Source organism: Oratosquilla oratoria, unplaced genomic scaffold (genome assembly GCF_046742065.1).
Source record: "Oratosquilla oratoria isolate Oo_2021 unplaced genomic scaffold, ASM4674206v1 SCAFFOLD68, whole genome shotgun sequence".
Classification (NCBI taxonomy): Eukaryota; Metazoa; Arthropoda; class Malacostraca; order Stomatopoda; family Squillidae; genus Oratosquilla; species Oratosquilla oratoria.
In genome coordinates this window covers 998,545-1,020,778 of record NW_027467732.1, presented here as the reverse complement: position 1 = coordinate 1,020,778, position 22,234 = coordinate 998,545, and the positions used below count along the sequence as shown (strand labels likewise).

The 22,234-nt window shown below is 39.6% G+C and overlaps 1 protein-coding gene across 1 annotated transcript; it reads right to left on the bottom strand.

Annotated features, from left to right (window-relative positions):
* Positions 1-4,877: 4,877 nt before the first annotated feature.
* On the bottom strand, positions 4,878-5,373 carry LOC143023878 (uncharacterized). Its single transcript, XM_076182537.1, has one exon. It carries the CDS (start codon positions 5,322-5,324, stop codon positions 4,986-4,988), a length of 339 nt encoding a protein of 112 aa, XP_076038652.1. The 5' UTR covers positions 5,325-5,373; the 3' UTR covers positions 4,878-4,985.
* Between the last annotated feature and the right edge of the window lie 16,861 nt (positions 5,374-22,234).

Genomic DNA, 22,234 nt, shown 5'->3' with positions numbered 1-22,234 from the left:
TGGAGGAGAAATAAGGAAGGATGAAGTGAAGGCAGTTGTTAAGATGATAAAAGCAGGTAAGGCACCTGGTCTGGATGGATGCCATGCAGAATGTCTGAAAAGGGAGGTATAGTGGTGGTGGACTGGTTGGTGAGGTTATTTAATGTTTGCTGGAGAGAGGGTAGAGTGCCAGAGGACTGGTGGAGTGCCTGTATAGTTCCTCTTTACAAGGGAAAAGGGGACAAGTGTGAATGTAGTAGTTTCAGAGGGATTAGCTTGTTAAGTGTAGTTGGGAAGGCTTATGGGAGGATCTTGTTTGAGAGGATTAGGAGAGGAACAGAAGGAGTAATTGGTGAGGAACAGTGTGGATTTAGGACAGGTAGAGGTTGTGTAGATCAGATCTTTGTGATAAGACAGATATGTGAGAAAGCTATAGGAAAGGGGAAGGATGTTTTTTGGGCTTTTATGGATCTGGAAAAGGCTTATGATAGGGTAGACATACAGGCACTGTGGGAGGTTATGCAGATATACGGGATAGGAGGAAAGTTTCTGGGAGCTATCAAGACTTTTTATGAGAGTAGTAGAGCTTGTGTCAGGATTGGAAATGGAGAGAGTGAGTGGTTCGAGGTGAAGGTGGGACCTTGTCAAGGATGCGTTATGTCGCTGTGGCTGTTCAACTTATTCATGGATGGGGTGGTGCGAGAGGTAAATGCAAGGGTAGTGGACAAGGGATTGGAGATGGTTAAAGAAAATGGAGAAAAGTGGGAGGTGAGCCAGCTGTTGTTTGCAGACGACACTGCGCATGTAGCAAGATCGGTGGAGGGATTGAGGAAGTTGGTGGCAGAGTTTGGGAGAGTATGTGATAGAAGAAAGCTAAAGATAAATGTGGGTAAGGTGATAAGATGTACAAGGGGTGAAAGTAGCAGTAGACTGGAAGTGAGCATTAAGGGAGAGCGACTGGAGGAAGTGGATAGTTTTAGATATTTGGGTGCAAATGTGGCAGGAAAAGGTGGAGGTAGAATGTAGATTGAGAGAAGCGAGTAAATGCCTTGGTGGATTAAAGAGTGTAATGAGGAATAGACATTTGGGAATGGATGCTAAGAGGAGACTGTATGAAGGAGTGATTGTGCCAACAGCACTGTATGGAGCAGAAACATGGAACATAAGAGAAGAAGAGAGGAGTTGAATGTGTTTGAGATGAGGTGTCTGAGAAGTATGATGGGGGTTACTAGGCTAGATAGAGTGAGAAATGAGGAGGTGAGAAGGAGAACAGGGGTGGAAATGGAGCTGGGAGATGGGGTTGATGAAAGAATATTAGGATGGTTTGGACACATGGAAAGAATGAGTGAAGAAAGACTAGTAAAAGAGGTATAGAAGGCAGATGTGGAGGGAGTGAACATGAGGGGACATCCTAGGATGAGGTGGATGGATGGGGTGAAGGGGGCTTTGGGGAAGAGGGGAATGTCTGTTAAGGAAGGATGGGAGAGGGCAGAAGACAGGGGTGAATGGAGAATGGTTGTATATGGATGATGTTGTGATTGCATGAGGTGGAATGGGCAGGGGGATGGGGGGTGATCAAAATTTGACGCAGCCCGAAGGGATTTCTCCCCGTCCTCTCCTTTTATTCAATGGGGGGTCGCTGATTTAATGAAGCGGCCTTGCTGTAGATGTGCTGTGTCTTGCGACACTGCTTCTGACCCAGGGCAGTGGACAAGGTGCAGGGATGACCCGTCATCCAGGAGGTGCTCAGATAAAAGGGAGGGTGGAGGGGTGTGGAGTGTATTCAGGGATGGAATGGGTGGAAATGATTTTATGCCTTTCCGTTTTTGGCTACCTCCCTTGTAAGGGGGAAAAAGCCTTGGTATATGTATGTATGTATGCATATGAAAAGGGAGAAATGCACACAATATAAGTAAAATTATTTACCTGGGTCATCAGTTTCTTCTGTATGCTGTGGCTGACCTTGTCATTTATCTCTGTGAGATTTTAATCTTGACACAATGCCCTGTAGTTCCTGGCCGGAGTCTTTGCATTTAGCTCGGTACCCTTTGCCAGAAGTTGTTCGTAGCACTGATCTGCAAAACACCTGGATCGAGTATACGGGCCGTGGGCTGCCCCAGGAGTGAGACGGGCAGGCGGGACATGGCTGCCATATTGGTAGTATCAAAACATTAGCACGTGTGAACTGCTCCGCCGGTCATGGGAGCTGTCGTGTTACTCTCGTGGCCGATGTGGCTGGTATGGGCTGCGTGATAGTGATGTGATCTGTAAATAAGTTTTCCTGTGTGGTTTATGAAACAGTACATGTCTACATGTATCGGTATTTGACCATAAAAGTAATCAAACAAATACGCTAAAACTGACATAAACAAGAGAACATGTGGATGTTTTAACTTGTATCCACTGATCTGCATAACAATATAGATCAGTGGTTGTATCCTATGTACATTATTTTGTGCGGAGCATAAATTAGGCCTTCACATATGTGTGTGTGAGTGTGACCACATGTTATAATCTCAATCTCTCAAATCTTGACAAGCAGTCATCTTCGGTGTTTTTCAAAATCTAGTCATCTGGTCATTGAAATGCACACAATTACTGGATTACAATTACTTTATTTGCACAACTAACTACACATGTATTTCAACAAACAAATTTCACCTGTCACTAAACATACACGTATCCACAATATTCCAAGAAACCTCCAGTGAATCTTTACAGAACAAAACCTACATTAGTATTTATTGTGAATATTGCTATTGTATCGTGTACAGCACATTACAGGTGCCTTAAATATTGGACGATAGTGATATACAGTCACTATCCAAGTTACCACGTACGCGAGTTACGACCACCCGTACTTACGACCACATCTAGCAGATGCCTATTATGAGTTTACTGTACATGTCTGACAGCACAGCGCGTAAGATAGTTGTGGCAACCGGCATCGCGTACGGCAGTTATGGCAGAGATGGAAAAGTTGCTATACACGTGGTTGGAAGATAATAGGCAAAGAAATGTGAGAGTGACGTTGCAAGCAATGCAAAGTTAGGCTACAAGTTAATTTCACATGTTGAAAGAACGTGCAGGTGAAGAATATGCTTCACATGAATTCATAGTGAGTGCTGGGTGGTTTTGTTGCTTTCGAGATCGTTACCAGGTTCACCACGTGTTGTTGAAAGGTGAGGCTGTTAGCAGTGATGCGCCTGCAGCTAAGGCATTTGCAGAAGAGTTTGATAAATTATGGATGAAGGATATTTGCATACTTACGACCATGTCTACCTGATGCCTATTATGAGTTTATTAATACGAATACACTATAATAAGTATTTTCTTTCTTTAACTCACCATAACATATTAACAACTAAGCAACTGAAAACAATAATGTATACAACTGTAGGAGAGAAGCCAAACGCAGAGTATGGGATCCAATGTATTTAACGTTTCGCCCACCAGGGCTTCTTCAGAAATAATGTAGTGGACAAACATCTGACTCCTTATATAACCCAAGCTTGCGGGGAGAAACGAACATGAAACTGGTGTTAAAAAAAAAAAAAAAAAAAAAGTAGACTGAACAACTTCACACCAGGCTTAATGACCCCTTTATGGGTCGATAGCCTTAGAAAATGTCCACCATGTTATTTCAGGAGAAGCCATGCTGGGCGCAACATTGAATACATTGGATCCCATACTCTGCGTTTGGCTTCTCGCCTACAATGCTGCTGCAGTCGTTGCTCCTTTTACTCAATGCTGTATACAAAGATAAATGTACTGTACCTATAGCTCACACTTAGAATGGATTGAAATGGATGAGAAAAATGGATCTTAAAATTCACATATATTTAGAGTACATACAACAGTTGAAGAATTAAGAAAAATATTAAAAGGAAATTACAATATAAAAAAACTTAAAAATGGTAGGCAAGGTTATATTTAATATGTGTGTGTGTGTGTGTATACAGGTATAGTATATACATACAGTACCTGCATACGTATATATACTGAAATACAGTACAGTATTAAAACATAAAAAAAAAATTATAAGAATGAAACTAAAAACATTGATAAATAAACAGTAAACAGCTTGTATTTAATAGTATTCAATAGGAAAAGTTACTTAAAAACGCAACAGATTGATATCATGTATCCGAGAGTAGAACCCTCGTGTCGGCCATTTTGAATAGGATCCGACTTACGACTGGTTGGTCGGAACCTATCTAGGTTGTAACTCGGATAGTGGCTGTACATGGATATGCATCAGTGCTTTTGAAACAATATATTTCACATCGATCCTGAAACAGAAACTTGACACGGAAATCGTTCAGTAAAAAGAATGTACATACATCAGTTACAATAGTACTAGTAGTTCATATTCATTAGATAGAAACGAAGACACATACCCGCTATGTTGGTCCTGAAAAATCATACTCTTCCGTAACAGTAGTTGAGACTGGTAGAAGGATAAATTCTTATGAGTTGAAACATAATAGTACATGGTACCCTTAATTTTTGGGTGCCGGTTTAGTATGTGGCCTACCTCTTTGAAACTGGTTTAGTATGTGGCCTACCCTATTTGAATGTGTCCTACCTCAGGAAAATTTTGAAACAAACAACAATACTTTGAAAATGTTTTCATTTAATAATTAAAAAGCAATTTATTAACGTCATACAAAAATTTCTCGAATATCCTGCAAAATGCATAAAAATAAGTCGCCATCAGGTCCCTTTGAATACCGCCAGCAGTATTCATCAAGATGCCCTTGGAAGTGATGAAAAGGGACTCCACGCTTTTTCTTCAGAATGTCTATTTTACTTTCCAACTACGATCTTTCAATTTTTTGAGTATGAATGCCAGTAGCTGAATCAACATAGTGGTGTTGATGGTTAACGGTCGCATGATGAAATCCTACTTGCTGTAGTTGATGATAAGCGGCCCACTCATCGGAGTGGATTACCGAACCAACTTCCACTTCCCTTTGGATGATTGATATAAGGGTTTCTGCATTTCACTTCTCCACATAGAAGTACCTCACATCTCGTCCTTGAATCAACCCGAACACCCATGGACCATCGATTCTCCGTCCATGATTGCGATTATTCTCAGCAATTTCATCTTCATCTTCTTCTGGTGCATGATCACCGTCTAACATGCGACCTCTATTGTACTTTCTGCGACCAGCAAAGGGTGCCTCATCTATTTGTACTGGTGAAAAGTCAGTGCCCTTCATCTGACCCCTCTTTTCAACAGAAACTATTGCAGAGCACACTTCACGGCAATAATTGAACCAGTCTACTATTGTTGGTTTAGACCTTCCTGTAATACTTTGCACTGTCTCCACTCCCATTCCAAGGGTCCACAGGTAAACCAACTCTAAAATTTGGTACAATGACAGGCTGCTATTTAACTTACCATTGAGATCTGTATAAGCTAAAAACTTATTCCCAGTTTGAGTAGATTTGGTTGCCTGGCACCCTTTTTGTTTGCATCTCCAGACCATTCTCTCTTGTCCACGGGATTTTTTGTTTGCTAGTCTCATGGGACCATCACACTTCTTACATAAATGTTGTTCCTGTAGGATACCCTTTTCTCGTAAAAATGACGTTGCACTTTCATTACCAGCAGCAATTGTCAAATAAAATTCTCTGAGCAACATCTCTGGATGGGTAAGGTTAACTGCAAAGAAATATGAAAAATTATGAAAAATATAAACAAATAATTAGAATATAGCAACAAGTTTCAACTAGTAAGTTACACTTTAAAAAACATTAAATGTAATGGTAAAATTTGAAAAACGTACCTCTGTTAAACAGTGATGACAAAGGAATCACAGACGGAGAAATGTTATTACTTAAAGATTACAAACTATATATACTGCAAAGCTTGGCGCGTTCCTCGGTGCGTCGAATACGTAGGCCATATACTATAGCAGAGAAAAAAAATCGTAGGCCACATCAAAAAGGTAGGCCACATACTAAACCGGCACCCATAATCCCAACACCTGATATTGATATATATTATCCTTCTGCCAACATTCATACTTTTAATATTTTTTGTATGTGATAATGATATATTATCAGTTTCACAAATGTTTCCTTATTCAAATTTTGCAATAAAATTTCGACTATTGTCATAATGTAACTGAAATTATACAAATATATTTTAGTTATGATTACAAGGATTATATGACAAGAACCCAGTAGACAAAAACCCCAGAAGACGAAACCCCAGCGAATAAAACCCCACCCTCTTATCCCAAATGTAGACAAAACCCCAGTCCCATATGTAAAATATATACATGTATATATATATATATATATATATATATAATATAATATTGAAAATTCATATTTCACAAGTGATATTAACAGTGAAATTAGATTCAGTATCATGTATATAAGGGATAAAAATATATCAGATTGAGACAATAAACTCATAAAAGATATATTAACTTATTTGATGCCTACAATATTTTAAAACTTCAAAGGCGTCTGGAATTTCATCAGGTGGAAGAAATGCCAAGACATGTGTTATCAGTAAACTAAAATCTTCATCATTGTAGTAACGAATTGACAATCAAGTTGACTAAATTCTTCTCCAGATGCACTATCCTAAATGAAAGAAAAAACTGTTGTTGGCATTAGGAAATTCACTTTTAGAAGCTGGAATTGCAGCCAGTTCCAAATCTGATATTATGGATTGTGGGTTCAGATCAATTTAATTTTTGTCAGCAATGTCTGTCAAATCTTGAAACAAGTGTTTATGCAAGACCTCACACTTCCCAGTGATAAAAGCATACACAAGTGGAAAAATTCTACAATTTCCATGTCCCACACGTGCATGAATTGTGTACATTTTGGTAAAATATTGTAGGTACAGTTTTAAAAGTACCCTCTATAATCCAAAATGGGGCTTCTGATAATCTCTTCAAATTTGCGGCTGTAGTGGACATCAAAATTCGGTCCTCCTTGAATATAAAGTCTCTTTAAAAAAATAAACCACCATTTAACTTAAGTTTGTGGTGGGTTTGATTAGGTATGGACAAGCCAGGGAAAATGAGACTCACAATAACACTAAAACTAAGGTTTAATGGTTAATATTCTCAGAGGGAACAAACGTAGTCTCGTTGGGAGAAGGTCCGGAGTGAAGGCCTCATCAAGCGTCGTGGCTGTGGGCGAAGAGCCACAGGAGGGAATGAGACGGCTTGCTGGAGAGAACTGGTCCCGAGGCAGCTTGCTGGAGAGGACTGGTCCCGAGGCCTCTTGGGAGAGAAGTCGGGAGAGATCTGCTCATCTCTCTCTCTCTCTCTTGTTCTTGTATTGAGTCCCAGCGGCTTATGCCGATTAAGGGACTGTCTTTTAGTTAAAATATGGCTTGTAGCTTGCCTGGGTTAATTATGTAGGTGGGTGTATTGAGAGGGGTTTCTTAGTGGCTGGGGTGTTTTGTAGCAGAGTTACAACAGGGACCCTACTGGGGAGGAGCAGGTAAGTTTTGCTGCAAGGACTAGGTGTCCCTGCCCGGCATCCGTGTTGCTACCTGGCTGGAGATGGTACAGGGCTGTGGTGGGATCCCCCAGGAGGTCCCTGAGGTGCTGGAAGTGGTGCCCCAGGGCGGGGAAGATGAAGAGGCAGTGGTTAAAAGAGGCTCCTTGCCGCATGTGCATGTTGTATCCGTGTATTGGGTTCGCCAGTGGTTTACCCGGATTCTGGATGCCATGGCCAAGGTGTGCAGAGGCAGTGCAGGTAGAGTTTTGTGGGTGGGTTTAGTGCCGGTTGTAGTGGGCCATCCTCGGTTAGCTGCAATAGTCTCATACTCCTCTCTCCATAGTTCCCATGCAGCGGTGTCTATCTTCTTGTTGGCACCACCAGTTGAGGGTGGGACGAGCATGGCGGTATCCTCCAGACCTAGTGCACCCCATTTAGCCACTTTGTCGGCTTTTTCATTTCCCTCGAGTCCTATGTGGGCAGGTACCCATTGGAACAGGAGGCTAGTGCTGAGTTTCGCTATTTCTGTCGAGAGTCGAGGTATTTCTTCACTCAGCTCTGGTCTGGAGGCACAGTAGCCGCTCAGAAGTACTTCGAGGCTTGAGCGAGAGTGCATCAGGATTGTGACCCTTGGAGGTGGGTGGGGGAGGGCGGTGATTTTCCGGAGGGCTTCCCTTATGGCGTGTCATCTCGGCGAAATGCCGACCTTTTAAAGGAGGCTGGCAGGAACGTGGGGAGCTTTCCAAGTTCCTGATTGGCTGACCAGCGGCGCGTCACCACAGATTCAGGAGGAATATTAATATCCACCAATAATGTTGGTTCAAATGGACGATCACAGCACCTGATCCGCTTTATTGTTTTTATCGGAACTTTTTGGAAGGTAGAGATGGCACAATGTTTGGATTAGCAGAGGTGGTACTTGACTGAATGATATGAATCGGTTGATCTCTAGTGGATTTTGCTTTATACTTTATTTAATTTATTTTTGCAACACTAGCAGCATTTCCATAAGGAACATAATTGTACTTCTCAAATTTTGTTAATAAATGTTCTTCATTCACAAGTTTGGTAACCTGCTCTTCCTTTGCAGTTATTAGATTTTCGAAATTCACAGCACCAGCAGTATGAATCGGGATTGTGGCCTGTCGGGATTGTGGCTGTCGGGATTCTGTCCAAATCCCATGTGTGTGTATATATATATATATATATATATATATATTTATATATATATATACACACACACACTTTCAACGAACGGACGGCTTGAAGAACGTTCTGAAGAAAAGTGCCGATTGTGGATCCCAACGCAAAGAGAAGTGCCTTTTTGTATTTACAGGGTGGGGGGAAATTGCTCGTGGGGCAGTGGGTAAGTAGGAAAAGAGGAGAAAGGGAGGGATTGCTGGGGAAATGGAAGGAAATGAGGAAGTGGAGGACTTGGCCCAAGCAGACAAGCGTAAGGTCAACATGAAACGACCACCGGACCAACTCAGTGATGACGAAATGGCTAATAAAAATGTAAAGATTAGAAGTATAGAGAGGAGCAATACAGTAGAAAGTGACGAGAATATGTTCCAGGGATTTAAAGAGGGTGGGGGACCCCCCGACTGATAAAACTAGAGGAGAGAGTTGATAAGGTGATCGAGGACTTGGAACGTAGGTTAGGTAATGTTGACTCAATTTTCCAGAGAGTTGAAAGGTTGGAAGAACTAGAGAAGGCAAACAGAAACTTAACTGATGAAATAGAGGGCCTAAAAAGACAGTTAAGAAATGTAAAGGAGGAGAATGAGAAATTGAAGAAGAATAGTAATGAAAACAGAGAGACAATAGCTAAAGAAGCTAAAAATTGGAGAACAACCCAAGAAGGGAATAAGGTTTCATTCACTGACATAGTCAAACAGCAATTGAAAGAACATAATGAAGACTCAGTTATTAAAGTGATGAGACAGAAGGAGAATATAGTAAGAGAATTAGCTGACAAAAAGAAATGTATAATTATATTAGGAATGGAAGAGAAACATAACCCAGATAGAACCGCAAGAATCAAGGAGGAAAATGAAAGAGTAAGCAGTTTATTAAAATTAGTCCAGGAAGATGAACCAGAAATTATAAAGGAAATTGAGGAAAAATTCAGACTCGGAAAATATAGTACAGATAAGACCAGACCAATTAACCCCTTCCATACGGTGCCGCACACGTAGGCGTCATGGACTTAGATCTCGGTGGCAGCAGCCAATGCCAGCCGTACGACGTGTCGTAATAATACTTGCATCATAAAATATAGTCACCGCTTATATCGATCGTTCTCTCTTCACCCGTGAATTTTGATAACCATAGAAAATGCGATTACAAAAGAATTAGAAAGAATGTCATTATGGAGGGGCGACTACAATAAATATAATCAAGACGCCGATATGGCAGCCTCGCGAATACACTCGCTCCCCATGACGCCTACGTGTGCGGCACCGTATGGAAGGGGTTAAGATTAAATTCAGGTCACAAACAACGGCAGAGAAAATTCTATCCAAAACAGGGAAACTAGCAACAAATGATAAATATAAAAAGGTATGGATAAAAAGAGAAATGAATAAGGAGGAAAGAGAAGCAGAAAAGACTTGAAGCTAAGGCAAAAAACGAGGAAAGAACAGAGTCAGAGAAAGAGAGATTCTATTGGAGAGTAGTGAACATGAAAATAAAGCAGTTCGACATACAAAAGAAAAACATAAGGGAAACAGAGAACACAATGGAAGTGGCAGAAAACTAAGAGCGTCTTACACAAATATAGATGGATTAATAACAGGATTGAATGAACTGAATGATTATTTAAAGGAAAAAGAACCGGACATAATGGGAATTGTAGAAACAAAATTAAAAGGCCCACTACCACCCAACAGTGTAGGACATGATGCATACAATTATTGGATTAGAAACAGAGAGAAAAAACAAGGGGGTGGAGTTATGTTCCTGACTAAGAAGGATATAAACGTGAAAGGTGTCATATATGGAAAGAATACAGTAGAGATGATTATGATAGAAGTGGAAGACCGAGATAAGAAGAGCAGAAAATTTGTGATCAATTATGTGCCTCTGAAAACAGCCTCATGGGAGGAGAGTGAACATAAAAGTATGTTAGAGGACACAAAGATAGCATTAAATAAAATAATGGAAGACAGAGGAAGAATAGTTATGATGGGCAACTTTAATTGCAAAGAAATCTGCTGGGAAGAAATGACAGTAAAGAGTGGTGATGACTCATGTGGAAATGCTCTACTTGAGATGATTACTGACCATTCAATGACACAATGGATACAAGAGAACACTAGGTATAGAAATGAAGAAGAACCATCGAGACTAGACTTAATAATTACATCTGAACCTAGAATAGTGGACAAGATTGAATATAAAACACCAATAGGTAAAAGTGACCACATATTGATTGAACTGGAACTTAATGAAGAAAAATATATGAAAAATGAACAATATAGAAAAGGAAGAATGATGTATGAAAAAACAAACTTTGATAAAATAAGAGAATTCTTCCAACAAGAAAACTGGGAAGAAATATACAAAGAAGAAACAACAGTGGAAGAGAAATGGAATATTTTGACAAAAATTTACAAAAAAGGAGTGGAAAAGTATGTCCCAAGACAAAAACAAGAAAAAGAATATGTAAAATGCTGGTACAACAAAAGTTGTAGGGAGTTAAAAGACAAAAGAGACAAAGCCTGGACCAGATGGAAAAAAGACAAGACCTGAAAAATGGAAAATATATACTGGTTATAGAAATGAATATGTACAAAAGTGCAGAGAGGAAAAAAGAAAATATGAAAAAGATGTTATAGAAAAGTGTAAAGATCAACCAAAATTATTTTACAGATTTGTAAACAATAAACTGAAAAACAAACAAGACTTGGAGAAATTAAGACAAGGAGGAGTTGAATACACTGAGGAAATGGAAATGGCAGAAATTATGAACAAACATTTTAAATCAGTGTTTACAAGGGAAAATATACAACCTGAAGAGATCGAGTGGAAAGAAAAAGTCCCCCCTATGGAAGAAATAGAAGTAACAAAGAATGAAATATTGACACACTTGGGTAATCTTGATGTCAGAAAATCGCATGGGCCAGATGAAATAGCAAACTGGATTCTGAAAGAATGCAGGAATGAACTGGCAGACAAAATACATAGCATAATAAGCAGTTCCTTAAAAGAAGGAAAAGTTCCAGAAGATTGGAAAAAAGCAAATATAGTACCTATATATAAAGGAGGAAATAAAGAAGAACCTACCAACTATAGACCAGTCTCTCTAACAAGTACAATAGCAAAAATTTGTGAAAGAATTATCAAAAGTAAATGGGTAAAATACTTGGAAAAAAACAACGTACTAAATCCAAGGCAATTTGGATTCAGACAAGGACGATCATGCGTCACCAATTTAATATGTTTCTATTCAAGGCTAATAGATATAATACAAGAAAGAGATGGATGGGCTGATTGTGCATTTCTAGACCTAAAAAAAGCTTTTGACAAAGTACCACATAAGAAGTTGCTTAAGAAATTAGAATATGAAGGAGGAATACAAGGTAAATTGCTAAATTGGATGGAAGACTTTTTGCAAGAAAGAAAAATGAGAGTAGTGATAAGAGACCAGCACTCAAAATGGAATGAAGTAATAAGCGGTGTCCCGCAGGGAACAGTTCTGGCCCCAATAATGTTTGCTATATATATTAATGATATGGATGAAGGAATTGAAAGCTATATGAGCTTCTTTGCAGATGATGCAAAACTACTGAAAAGAGTGAAAACTGAAGAAGATTGTGAATCACTACAGAGAGATCTAAATAAAGTACAGGAATGGAGTAGGAAGTGGGAGATGGAGTTCAATACAAAAAAGTGTAGTATAATGGAATTTGGAAAAAGCAAAAACAGAATAACAGGATCATATAATTTGGGAGAAGAAGGAATAAAAAAAGTAGAAAATGAGAAGGACCTGGGGGTCATTGTTATGAATAATATGTCACCTGAGAAACATATAAATAAGATTTTTGGAGAAACTTATAATTTAATAAGAACAATCAAAGTGGCATTTACATACCTGGATGAAGAAATGGTGAGGAAAATCCTAATCACCCTGATAAGACCAAGATTGGAATATGCAGCAACGATATGGTCACCAAGTACAAAAAAATGTATAAAAAAAACTTGAAAGAATACAAAGAGCAATTACAAAACTGGCACCAACACTCTCAAAACTATCATATCAAGAGAGACTAGCAAAACTTAAACTACAGACACTAGAGCAAAGAAGAGAGAGGAGATTTGATAGCTATTTACAGAATCATGAAAGGCATAGAAATTACTGATAGAGAGAATCTGATAAAATGGGATGACAGAAATACAAGAGGACACGGAAAGAAAATAAAAAAAGACAGCTATAGAAGAGATTTGAAAAAGAACAGCTTTCCTCACAGAGTAATAGACAGTTGGAACAAGTTAGATGAGAAAGTGGTGTGTGCAAAAACAATACATGAATTTAAAAATAGTTTAGATAAAATGAGATATGAAGACGGGACCCCACGAGCATAGCTCCCCTTCCCGTAAAATACAACTAGGTAAATACAACTAGGTAAATACAAGCCGGGGGCTTGGCTGCGCAAACAGCGGCCTACGGGCGCAGCTTTCCGCGCTCTAATCCCTCGTTTTCCCCTTCGGCCTCGGGGCGGAACACCAACACGGGATCCCCAGCACGAAGAAGAACGTTCTTCTTCAGTTTGTTTTTTTCAATTGTTGTTTAATTATGTCAGTAAATGCAACTTTACTGTTTTCTTGGATTTATTTCCAGCCCTGTGCTTCCTTTGCTATGGCCTCTTTGTTGTCTTTATTATTCCTCTTTAAATCCTCATTGTCTTCTTTAACTTCTTTAAACTGTCTTTTTAATTCTGCTATTTCTAAAGTTAAGTTTTTGTTCGCCTTCTCTAGTTCTTCCAATCTTTCAACTCTTTGTGCAATTTTGGCTACATTACCGAACCTGTTTTCCCAATGTTCGGTCATCTTATCAAATAGTCTTGCCAATAGGGGGAGGTTGGTATACCCCCACCCTCTTTAAATCCATGGAAACTATTATCACCTTCCACTGTGCTGCTCTTATCTATACTTCTAATCTTTACATTTTTGTTGATCCCGTCATTACCAAAGTCAACGTCATCAGTCCGCCTTTTGTTTACAAGACACCTGGCCTCCTGAACCATGTCCCTCTCTTCCTCATTTCCCTCCATTTCCCTCAATAATCCCTTCCCTTCTCCTTCCCTATCACTCCCCCATTACTCCATGAGCACTCCCCTTCCTTATAGATACTATAAGGCACTTCCTGGACGTTGAGATCCACATAGATTTTCCTTTTTCGTCGGTACACTAATTCTCGCTGTCCATTCGACGAAACTGTGTGTGTGTGTGTGTAGGGCCTGTTTTAAGTAGATTTGGGTATATATATACATATGGTAGGTGCCTGATCACCCATGAGTGATTGATCAGGCTTGCTCATCATGGTGTAAGTGACCTCATTGGCACTGGTGTCTTTCTCGCCCTGCTTGCTTGGCTTTGACGAGCTCCCTATGGTTGAAAGGGCAGTCCACTGGGTCCGGTCCTGCCCTGCTGTCCAAGATGAGGCGCTCCCTCTCCAATCTATGATAATTACGGTTTAATAATACAAAGGGTGTCTGAGTACTTACTTGGTAGCGTTCTCAGACTAGTTGTCTGAAATAATGTTGAACTTGAAGGATTCTGATTTGAACTTAAAAAAGTCCCTTGCCGTTGATTTCAAGAGTGGTCTATCAGGAACCAGAGCTCAAAGTTTCCTGATTTATCAAACCAAAATTACTTCATAGATTTAATCAATAAAAGGGAGGGGAGTTTAATCATATCTTATTTAAAGTTACGATAGGCGTGGTTCGAAGTTTCAGGGTAGGCTTCTGAATTGAAAGAAAATAACACCTCGAGGGAAAGTTTCCCAAACCGAGGTAAGCACTAATATTCCCAATAATAATTACCACAACCTCCCCGGCATTCCATGATTCAAACAACTGTTACAGAGTCCTAATTGAACTGCTCTAGCTTTCCTGTGTTCAAGGGAAATATAGGAAGAACATTTTGAACTTGCATGGTCAGAAGCGGGGCAAAATCTACATCTGTAAATAGACTTCTTAATGGAATCTGGATTGACCTTAAAGGAGTGACCAACTCCCTTGCTAGAATCAACAGGTTTTTTCAAGGAATTTTCCTTGAAGGCAAGGGAGCTGGTAGTATCACTTTTCGTTTGGGTTTGACACTGAAGTCATCAGATCCCATCAAGTCTAACTAAAACTGATTGATAAACTTTAAGCTGATTAAAATTGGGTAATTTGAATCAATCGCCCGAGACAATTCAATCAAGAAAAATTTAGCTAATTGATTTGAAATTAATTTACTGATCAAAAGGAGGCCCTCGCTTCCAGCCTTAGTAAAGTCAACTCCAATCCCCTTAAGGTCTTATAGTTTGGAGTCTAAAGACCTAATGTAACTTTCTAGGTCCTTCAACTTGGAAACCTCAGGTGCATTAATAATAGAAATCAACACATTGTCCAAGATCTCTTCCTTATTAAAAAACAACTCGTCAAGAAGAAGGAACGCAGTGTCATGGTTCGAATCATCCACTGGTAAATTCTCCACCAAGTGAAAAGCCTCCCATATGAGAGGACCCTTTAAATATATTAATTTCTGAAATTTTATACATAACTGAATTTTAAGGTGGGAAATCAACAAAAATACACTATTCATTGATTCTTATTTAATATATACCTTCTTGTGAGTATACACTCAATACAAACTAATTACACCTTATTTACACATTCTTACACCTTATTTACACTTTCAGTAGTTTAGTGCTAGCACTTAATGTTTACAATGTGTTTACACTGTTATGTGGGATTCCCTTTGATGTTGCTAATTTTGATAGTTTTCTGTTGCCAATCTTTTGTGCCACTATTTTTCTGTTTAATATTCTCATCCTGAAAAAATTCTGCATTTAACGAAGTAACCTATGACATCCTCAGGTAAAGGTACAAATTTGACCATGTATTTTGTCAAGTTTTTCATGGCATTTTTTTCAGCTTTTAGCTTGGAATCTCCATGGTAACAATTAAACAACCTTTCCATGGTTTTCAAATGGTCAAAAAATTCCTTGTTAGGTGTTTTTAGTTTTCCTTCCAATCTACTTAAGGCAGAAATACATGTATTATCATTGTCCTTCACACTTGGTCCTAGGAATTCATATTGGGGAAATTTGTATACCATAAACCCACCAACATACCTTAGACCCTCAGTTTCCATGGCTTCTTCAAAAGCTATGTCTTTTACATCAAATGAAGGGGGTTCATAGCAGTCTGGCTCATCATCCACAGCAAAAACCATTGCTGATAAGCAGAGTTCTTCATCCAAATTGTTGGGGTCAATTTTGGAAGTAGTAGCACATTGATTAACATTAATTTTAGCAAGTGCCGCATCGGACATGTTTATACTTGTACACTCTTTCACTGTGTTATACCTCGTACCCAATTTCTTTTCCAAGAAGAATTTTTTTAATTCTATGTTTGATCTGTACAGGAGATGGGTTGTCATTAGCTCCTGCCATTTGTCTAAGACAGCCAGAAAAATGTTCTAAGCAATCTTGATTTAGTCTGTATGTTAGCAAAAAGGTTAATTAAATCTTTCATTCAACATTTTGTATAACTTTGAGAGGGACACTGAAGAAATGATATAAGTGATTTTTTCTGCCCACTCTCATTTCTTTAGCAGTTTTAATCATATCTTCCAAAATGTGATTTTGTTCTTCCAAATTCCACCCATAGGCATTTCTAGGATTTTTTTTTAATCTATACATACCCTTGCATTAAAGAGATCAAACCAACGATCTGCTAGCATAATGAATTTACTAGTCATTTCCCAATCACTACTCTTTAAAAGGCCTTGCTCACCAAAATACTTAGTTGTTTTACCTGTAGTTTCAGACAATAGTTGTGCAGCTATGACCTTGTACATCAATGTGTTTGTTGCCGAGTCGGAATGTTGTTTTTAAGTCTTTTACACTCCTTTTGAATATCTCACAAATGCAAGAATTGGTCACATTTTGCATCAATTTTTACCATCCAATTTGAATCCAGAATCTAAAAGATTGTTTCTAATTAGTTTTATGAGATGTGGAGCATCAGCAAAAAAAAAAAAAAAAATCCCTGTCACTAGAAGCTGGATTTGTGAAGCTATGGTTATCAATGGTGACACCAAGTGTTTGTAAGAGTTTAAGATTTGTTGATCCCATATCCAATACCGTAGCAACAACTAAAAATCCAGCTTCTTCCACCTTAACAATAATGTCATACAGTATGTCCTTAGTCATATTTGTGTCAAAGTCATAGTACACTAGCTGTTTCCAAGGGGTTGTTGATCCCCTTAACATAGCACACTGCAGTCTCTTTTTAGGTTCATATATTACATCAGTGCCTTTTTCGTATGTCCAGTCTGATGCAACACTTGTCTCGTCAAAAGACAGTACATAAAGGCACTCAATATCTGATTTTTTTTTTTTTTTTTTTTTTTCTTCAAAAGCTGAATTACTGGTAATAAAACACCAGGTTGTAAGTCGAGCTTTGACACATGGCAGTTGAGGAAGATGCTTCTTTTCCCTTAGATATTTGTATGCTTTTGAGCTGTAGCCATGCAGTACCAGTGATTCACTAATATCATTATCTGTGTAAGTTGCTGGTTGTTTTCCATTTAACGTTGCATCTATTTGTGTTTCTGTAAAGGATTCCCCAAGTCCCTTCTTAATGTGAGTCACAGCTATGTCATATGCAGTTTTGAATGTACTTTGTAAACGCTTTTTCTCTTTTTCCCATTGTTTCTGTTCCCTACGCAGATCATTTCTTTCTTGTGTCACTTGCTTAAGCCCTCTATTGGCCTCAATCAAGTGATCAAGCAGAGGATCTAAACCTGAAACTGGGAGACTGGTCGGAGGTCTATTTTCTCGCAACACTGGTGGACCCGGTGGTGGTGATCTTGGCTTGCCCTGGGATGGTGCATTTCCTGAAATAATTAGAAGTGTTTTGTTTACCATTTCACGAACCCATCTCTGTGAGCTTGTACGTTCAAAAACATACAAGTTACATGAACACATTATATTGAGATTAATCATGTTAATTCACGCACAATAATTCAATTAACACTGGTCAAAACATCAAGCTTTTATTACAGCAGTTAGATGGAAACTGCAAAATAAGTGTATCCTACTCACCATCAGTCTGTAAATGCTTGAAACTTGAATCAGGCAGAGGTTTTAAATCTGGAACTGGGCGACTGGTCGGAGGTCTATTTTCTTGCAATACTGGTGGACCTGTGTCTGATGGTAAATGTAACGATGGAACAGCATCAGGCTTGAATGCTATACTGTATATACAACTTGGAGGCACCGGTATACCAAGGAGTTCGTATTTCATATTTCTCTGAAATGCTGATTGTTCAAAATGTTTGCTGCATGCACGGTGAGTCAGCGGGTTTATGTGCTCTTTTCTCCCACACGGCTGAATCCAGCAATTTTGGGTTGCTTTATCTTTTGGAAACCGAAAATAATGAAAATTTTATTTCCCTTTCACTCGAAAATTAGCACAGCTACGCACGGCACAAGAAGGCATTGTGAAACCACAATGACTTTGTCCCGCCCAGAGGCAAGCACAGATTGACACGCTCCAGTGTTTAACCCTTATTGCGCCCGTTGACGTCACGGATGCGCAGAACACAGAAAAAGCGGAGCGCTCGTGGGTTGACCTATACTAAATGGACCTTGGGCTGAACTATCACCATCTGATATGAAAACAGTGCATCTCGTATTATTATCTAAACTCCTGCTGAATAGTTTCACAGCTGCTGCAGCTTCCATCCCACCAGAACTACCTTCGTAATTTTTCAGGCACGCACTCTTATGATTTGACAGCCACTTATCAAACTGTTCTTTGCTTATTTTTCCAAGCTTCCTACTATTTTCTTTATTTGTACACTGTTCGCAATATTTACTGACTGTCTCGTAATCAAGCACACACCCTGTGTCAGTGTGTCAGCTTCTATTACAGCCCCGACTGCCAGTTTGCTTGGGACGTTTGCTTGAATGTCCTCGTTTTTGCCACGATCCATCAAAAATTACTTTCACATCATAAATGCCATCCTTGTCAGCAGAATAATGTTGTTTAGCAGCTTCTATGCTACTGTTCAATACTTCTTTCACCTTTTCTTTTGTACTATTTATAACAATTGACTGAAACTTTACATATTGATCAAAAATACTTTTCATGCTCATGTTGCCAGTCAAAGTGTTATGCACTACCCTACCCAATCCTACATCCGTAGTACTATACACCATCAATGTTGTGATTGGAGTTTCCTTCACCTTTGAATATGTCATTCTGTTTCCACAGTTCTCACACTGTAAATCGATTTTGTAGTCCATATATTTATCATTGAAGCTGATTTTCAGCTTCCCAAGGAAAATAACTGCACGCCACTTTCGAGAACACTTATTGTTGGTAACTTTTCCTAAATATGATATTTTCGTCATCAACTGCAACCTTCTTTTCTGTTTTTGATGAATGGAATGCTTCTAATTTCCTCTTTGTAGCAAATAAGGGTGTGGGGGGTGCAGTGGAGGTGCTGGAGACAGGGGTCGACGCGCTTGATGCTGGGATCGAGGTGGTGGATGCTGGAGTCAAGGAAGTAGCAGAAGTAGCATTGTGAGGGCGAACGAGGAACTATGTTCTCTCGGCCCTTAGAATTATTACCAGTTCGGGTGCTACTAGATTTGTTGGGGTTTGAATCAAACACGGAAAGAAAAAATTAAAGGATTTAAAGGCGTTAAGAATACATGAAGTCAAACCATCAAAGGTGCACAATGGAATGCTCATGAAAGGTTCACCTGACATGAAGTGTGCAGCACTTTGAACCTCCGTATTGTAACGACGGAGTAGCAATGTTCGGGGTGCGTATGGACGAACCGTTCCGGCCCACTCGGGATATGGTTCTCCAGAGAACTACAAAGACGAGAAGACTTGACATCGAGTAGCCCACAACCGAAGTAATCAAGACTTGTGATTGTCGTGGCAGTGGGTAGTCTTCGCAGGACGTCTTCTGATCAAGTTCTAATTTGCCTTTTTTTTTTTTTTTTTTTTTCTTCTTCTTCTTCTTCTTTAAGGATATCGACCTATAATGAGGTCATCAAGCCTGGTGTGAACCTGCGATCCTTTTTAATCTACCATTATAATTTCCACAATAGTCCTGTTGTGCGCAAATAAAATACTACTTTGTCAATAAGTAAACGGTCATCGGTCAAAAGATTTGTAGTGCTTGGCTGAATTCTTTTTAAGTTTACAGTGTTGTATAAGCGCTTGGCGCTGTGTGTTGTATCTTGAGCAGTGTATGAGTAGGTGTCTTATGGATAGTATAGTGTTGCATTGGGGAGGAAATACGCCGTTTATGTATGGGTTTAGGTGGGTGAGATGGGTCGAGTTCGTCCTCAGTCTTGCTATGGCGATTTCCTCCCGTCTGTTGTTTCTTTATGATGTCGACCAATCTGTTATGTGTTCCTTTTGTTTGTGCGAGATGTCAAAGCTGTTCCACTGGAGTTGCCAGTGGGCGTGTAATTGTTTCTTTAGTATAGAATTGAAGGTCCCTATGTCTTTTTCTAAGGCAGATTTGGCTAAGGTGTCCGCTTTCTCATTCCCGAAGATCCCTATGTGGCTGGGAACCCAAGAGAGAGTAATGAACTTGTTAGTTATCGATAATGTGCTAATGATTTTGCCCAAGAGGAAGTTCTCCATATGGTTACCTGACTTAATTGATTGAAGTATGCTTAATGAGTCTGTGAATATGACGAAATTACTATGTGTGTCAGATTGAGCATATTCTAAGGCTATACCGAAGAGTTCGGCGATATATATGCTCGTATGGTCCGGCAATCTGAACATCATCCGGGTTTTGGTGCTGTATAACCCTGTCCCAGTTTTGGGGCCGCACTTGGAGCCATCAGTGTACAGTGCCCTGTGGTCATTGTACTTATTGATGGTCTCCAGGGTCTTCTGTCTGAGTTCTTCTGTGGATGACGTTCTTGGTGGATGTTGACCTTGAGGGCGATGTTTTCCCACGGTGGTAAGTGGGTGGTTTCCATCTGTTCTATTGACCACAGTGGCACTGAATACTGCTCACACAAGGATCGGATCCTGATGGAAAGGGGATTTAGGCTGGAGTTGGTGAAGTGCTCGTGCTGGTTCATCGTTTCCTTGCAGGGATGTCGAGGGTTACGGAGCACTTTGGCGACGTATCGGAGTGCAAGGAGTTCACGCCTGTAGTGGAGGGGGGGATGCATTTGGTTCAACTTCCAGCCTCTCCATCCTTGTGCAGCGTAATGCTCCAAGTGCTATTCTTAGGCCTTTGTTTTGAATGATGTTCAGGGATTGTAACATGGTTGGTGTTGCCGAACCATAAATCTGACACCCACAGTCTAATTTATATCTAATTAGGGACTCACAAATCATTAGCAAGGATTTCCTATCTCCTCCCCAATTTGTGCCCGTTAGTTTCCGTAGCAAATTAATTCTCTTGTTGCACGCATCAACTAGATATTTTACATGAGCCTTCCAATTTAGCCTGGAGTCCAGTTTCAGGCCAAGGAAAAAGGTTGAATTTTGTACTGGAATGGGATTCCCATGTAATTGCAGATTTATTTCTGCCTGGGCTCTACGTGAAAATACAGCCACTGTTGACTTTACTTCCGAAAACTTAAATCCCCATTTGTTAGGCCATTCCTGGAGCGAGTCCAGGGCAAGTTGTACGCGAGAGCCGGAAAAACTAACGTTCGGTGAGGAATGCCAGATTCCGACGTCGTCGGCGTATAATGAGTATTTAAGGTTCTGAGGTGGAGCGGGTAGAATATCGTTTATGAGCAACATAAAAAAAGCGGGGCTTAACACTCTTCCCTGTGGTAGGCCATTTTCTTGTGTGCTTACTGTTGAATAGTAATTTTGATTTTAACGGAAAAAGTACGTTCTTTTAAAAAAAATTGAATGAAAATAGGGAGATTCCCTCTAAGGCCAAGTGCATAGAGTTTTTCGAGGATACCACGTCGCCATGCCATGTCGTAGGCTCTTTCTAAATCTAAAAAGCAAGCAACAAGGTATTCTTTCCTCTCGAAAGAGGAGAGGATATCTTGTTCTAAGTTGACCAAATGGTCAAGACTACTTCTATTTTTCCTGAAACCACATTGGGCAGGAACTATTAAATTTTGAGACTCTAGAATGAATTTTAATCTGTTATTGGCCATACGTTCTAATACTTTGCATAAGCAGTTGGTAAGCACTATAGGTATGACGTGGGCATGTTTCCATATTTTTGGGAATTCTTGATTAATCCAAATTGTGTTGTATATTTCTAGTATTTTTTTGAGTGAAATTGAATTAAAATTTTGCAGCATCTCATACCTAATCCCATCTGGGCCAGCAGAGGTTCCTCTGCACGAGCTTAAGGCTTGTTCAAGCTCGTGTAGTTGGAAGGGGGTGTTATAGTCATGGTGTGTCTGTGTATGGAAGATCAGTGGTTCTGCTTCCCGTCTTTGTTTGTGTTGTAAAAAGGTTGGAGAATAGTTATTCGTGTTGCTTGTTTGCGTGAATGTGTCTGCGATTGTGTTTGCGATGTCCATGGGAGCATC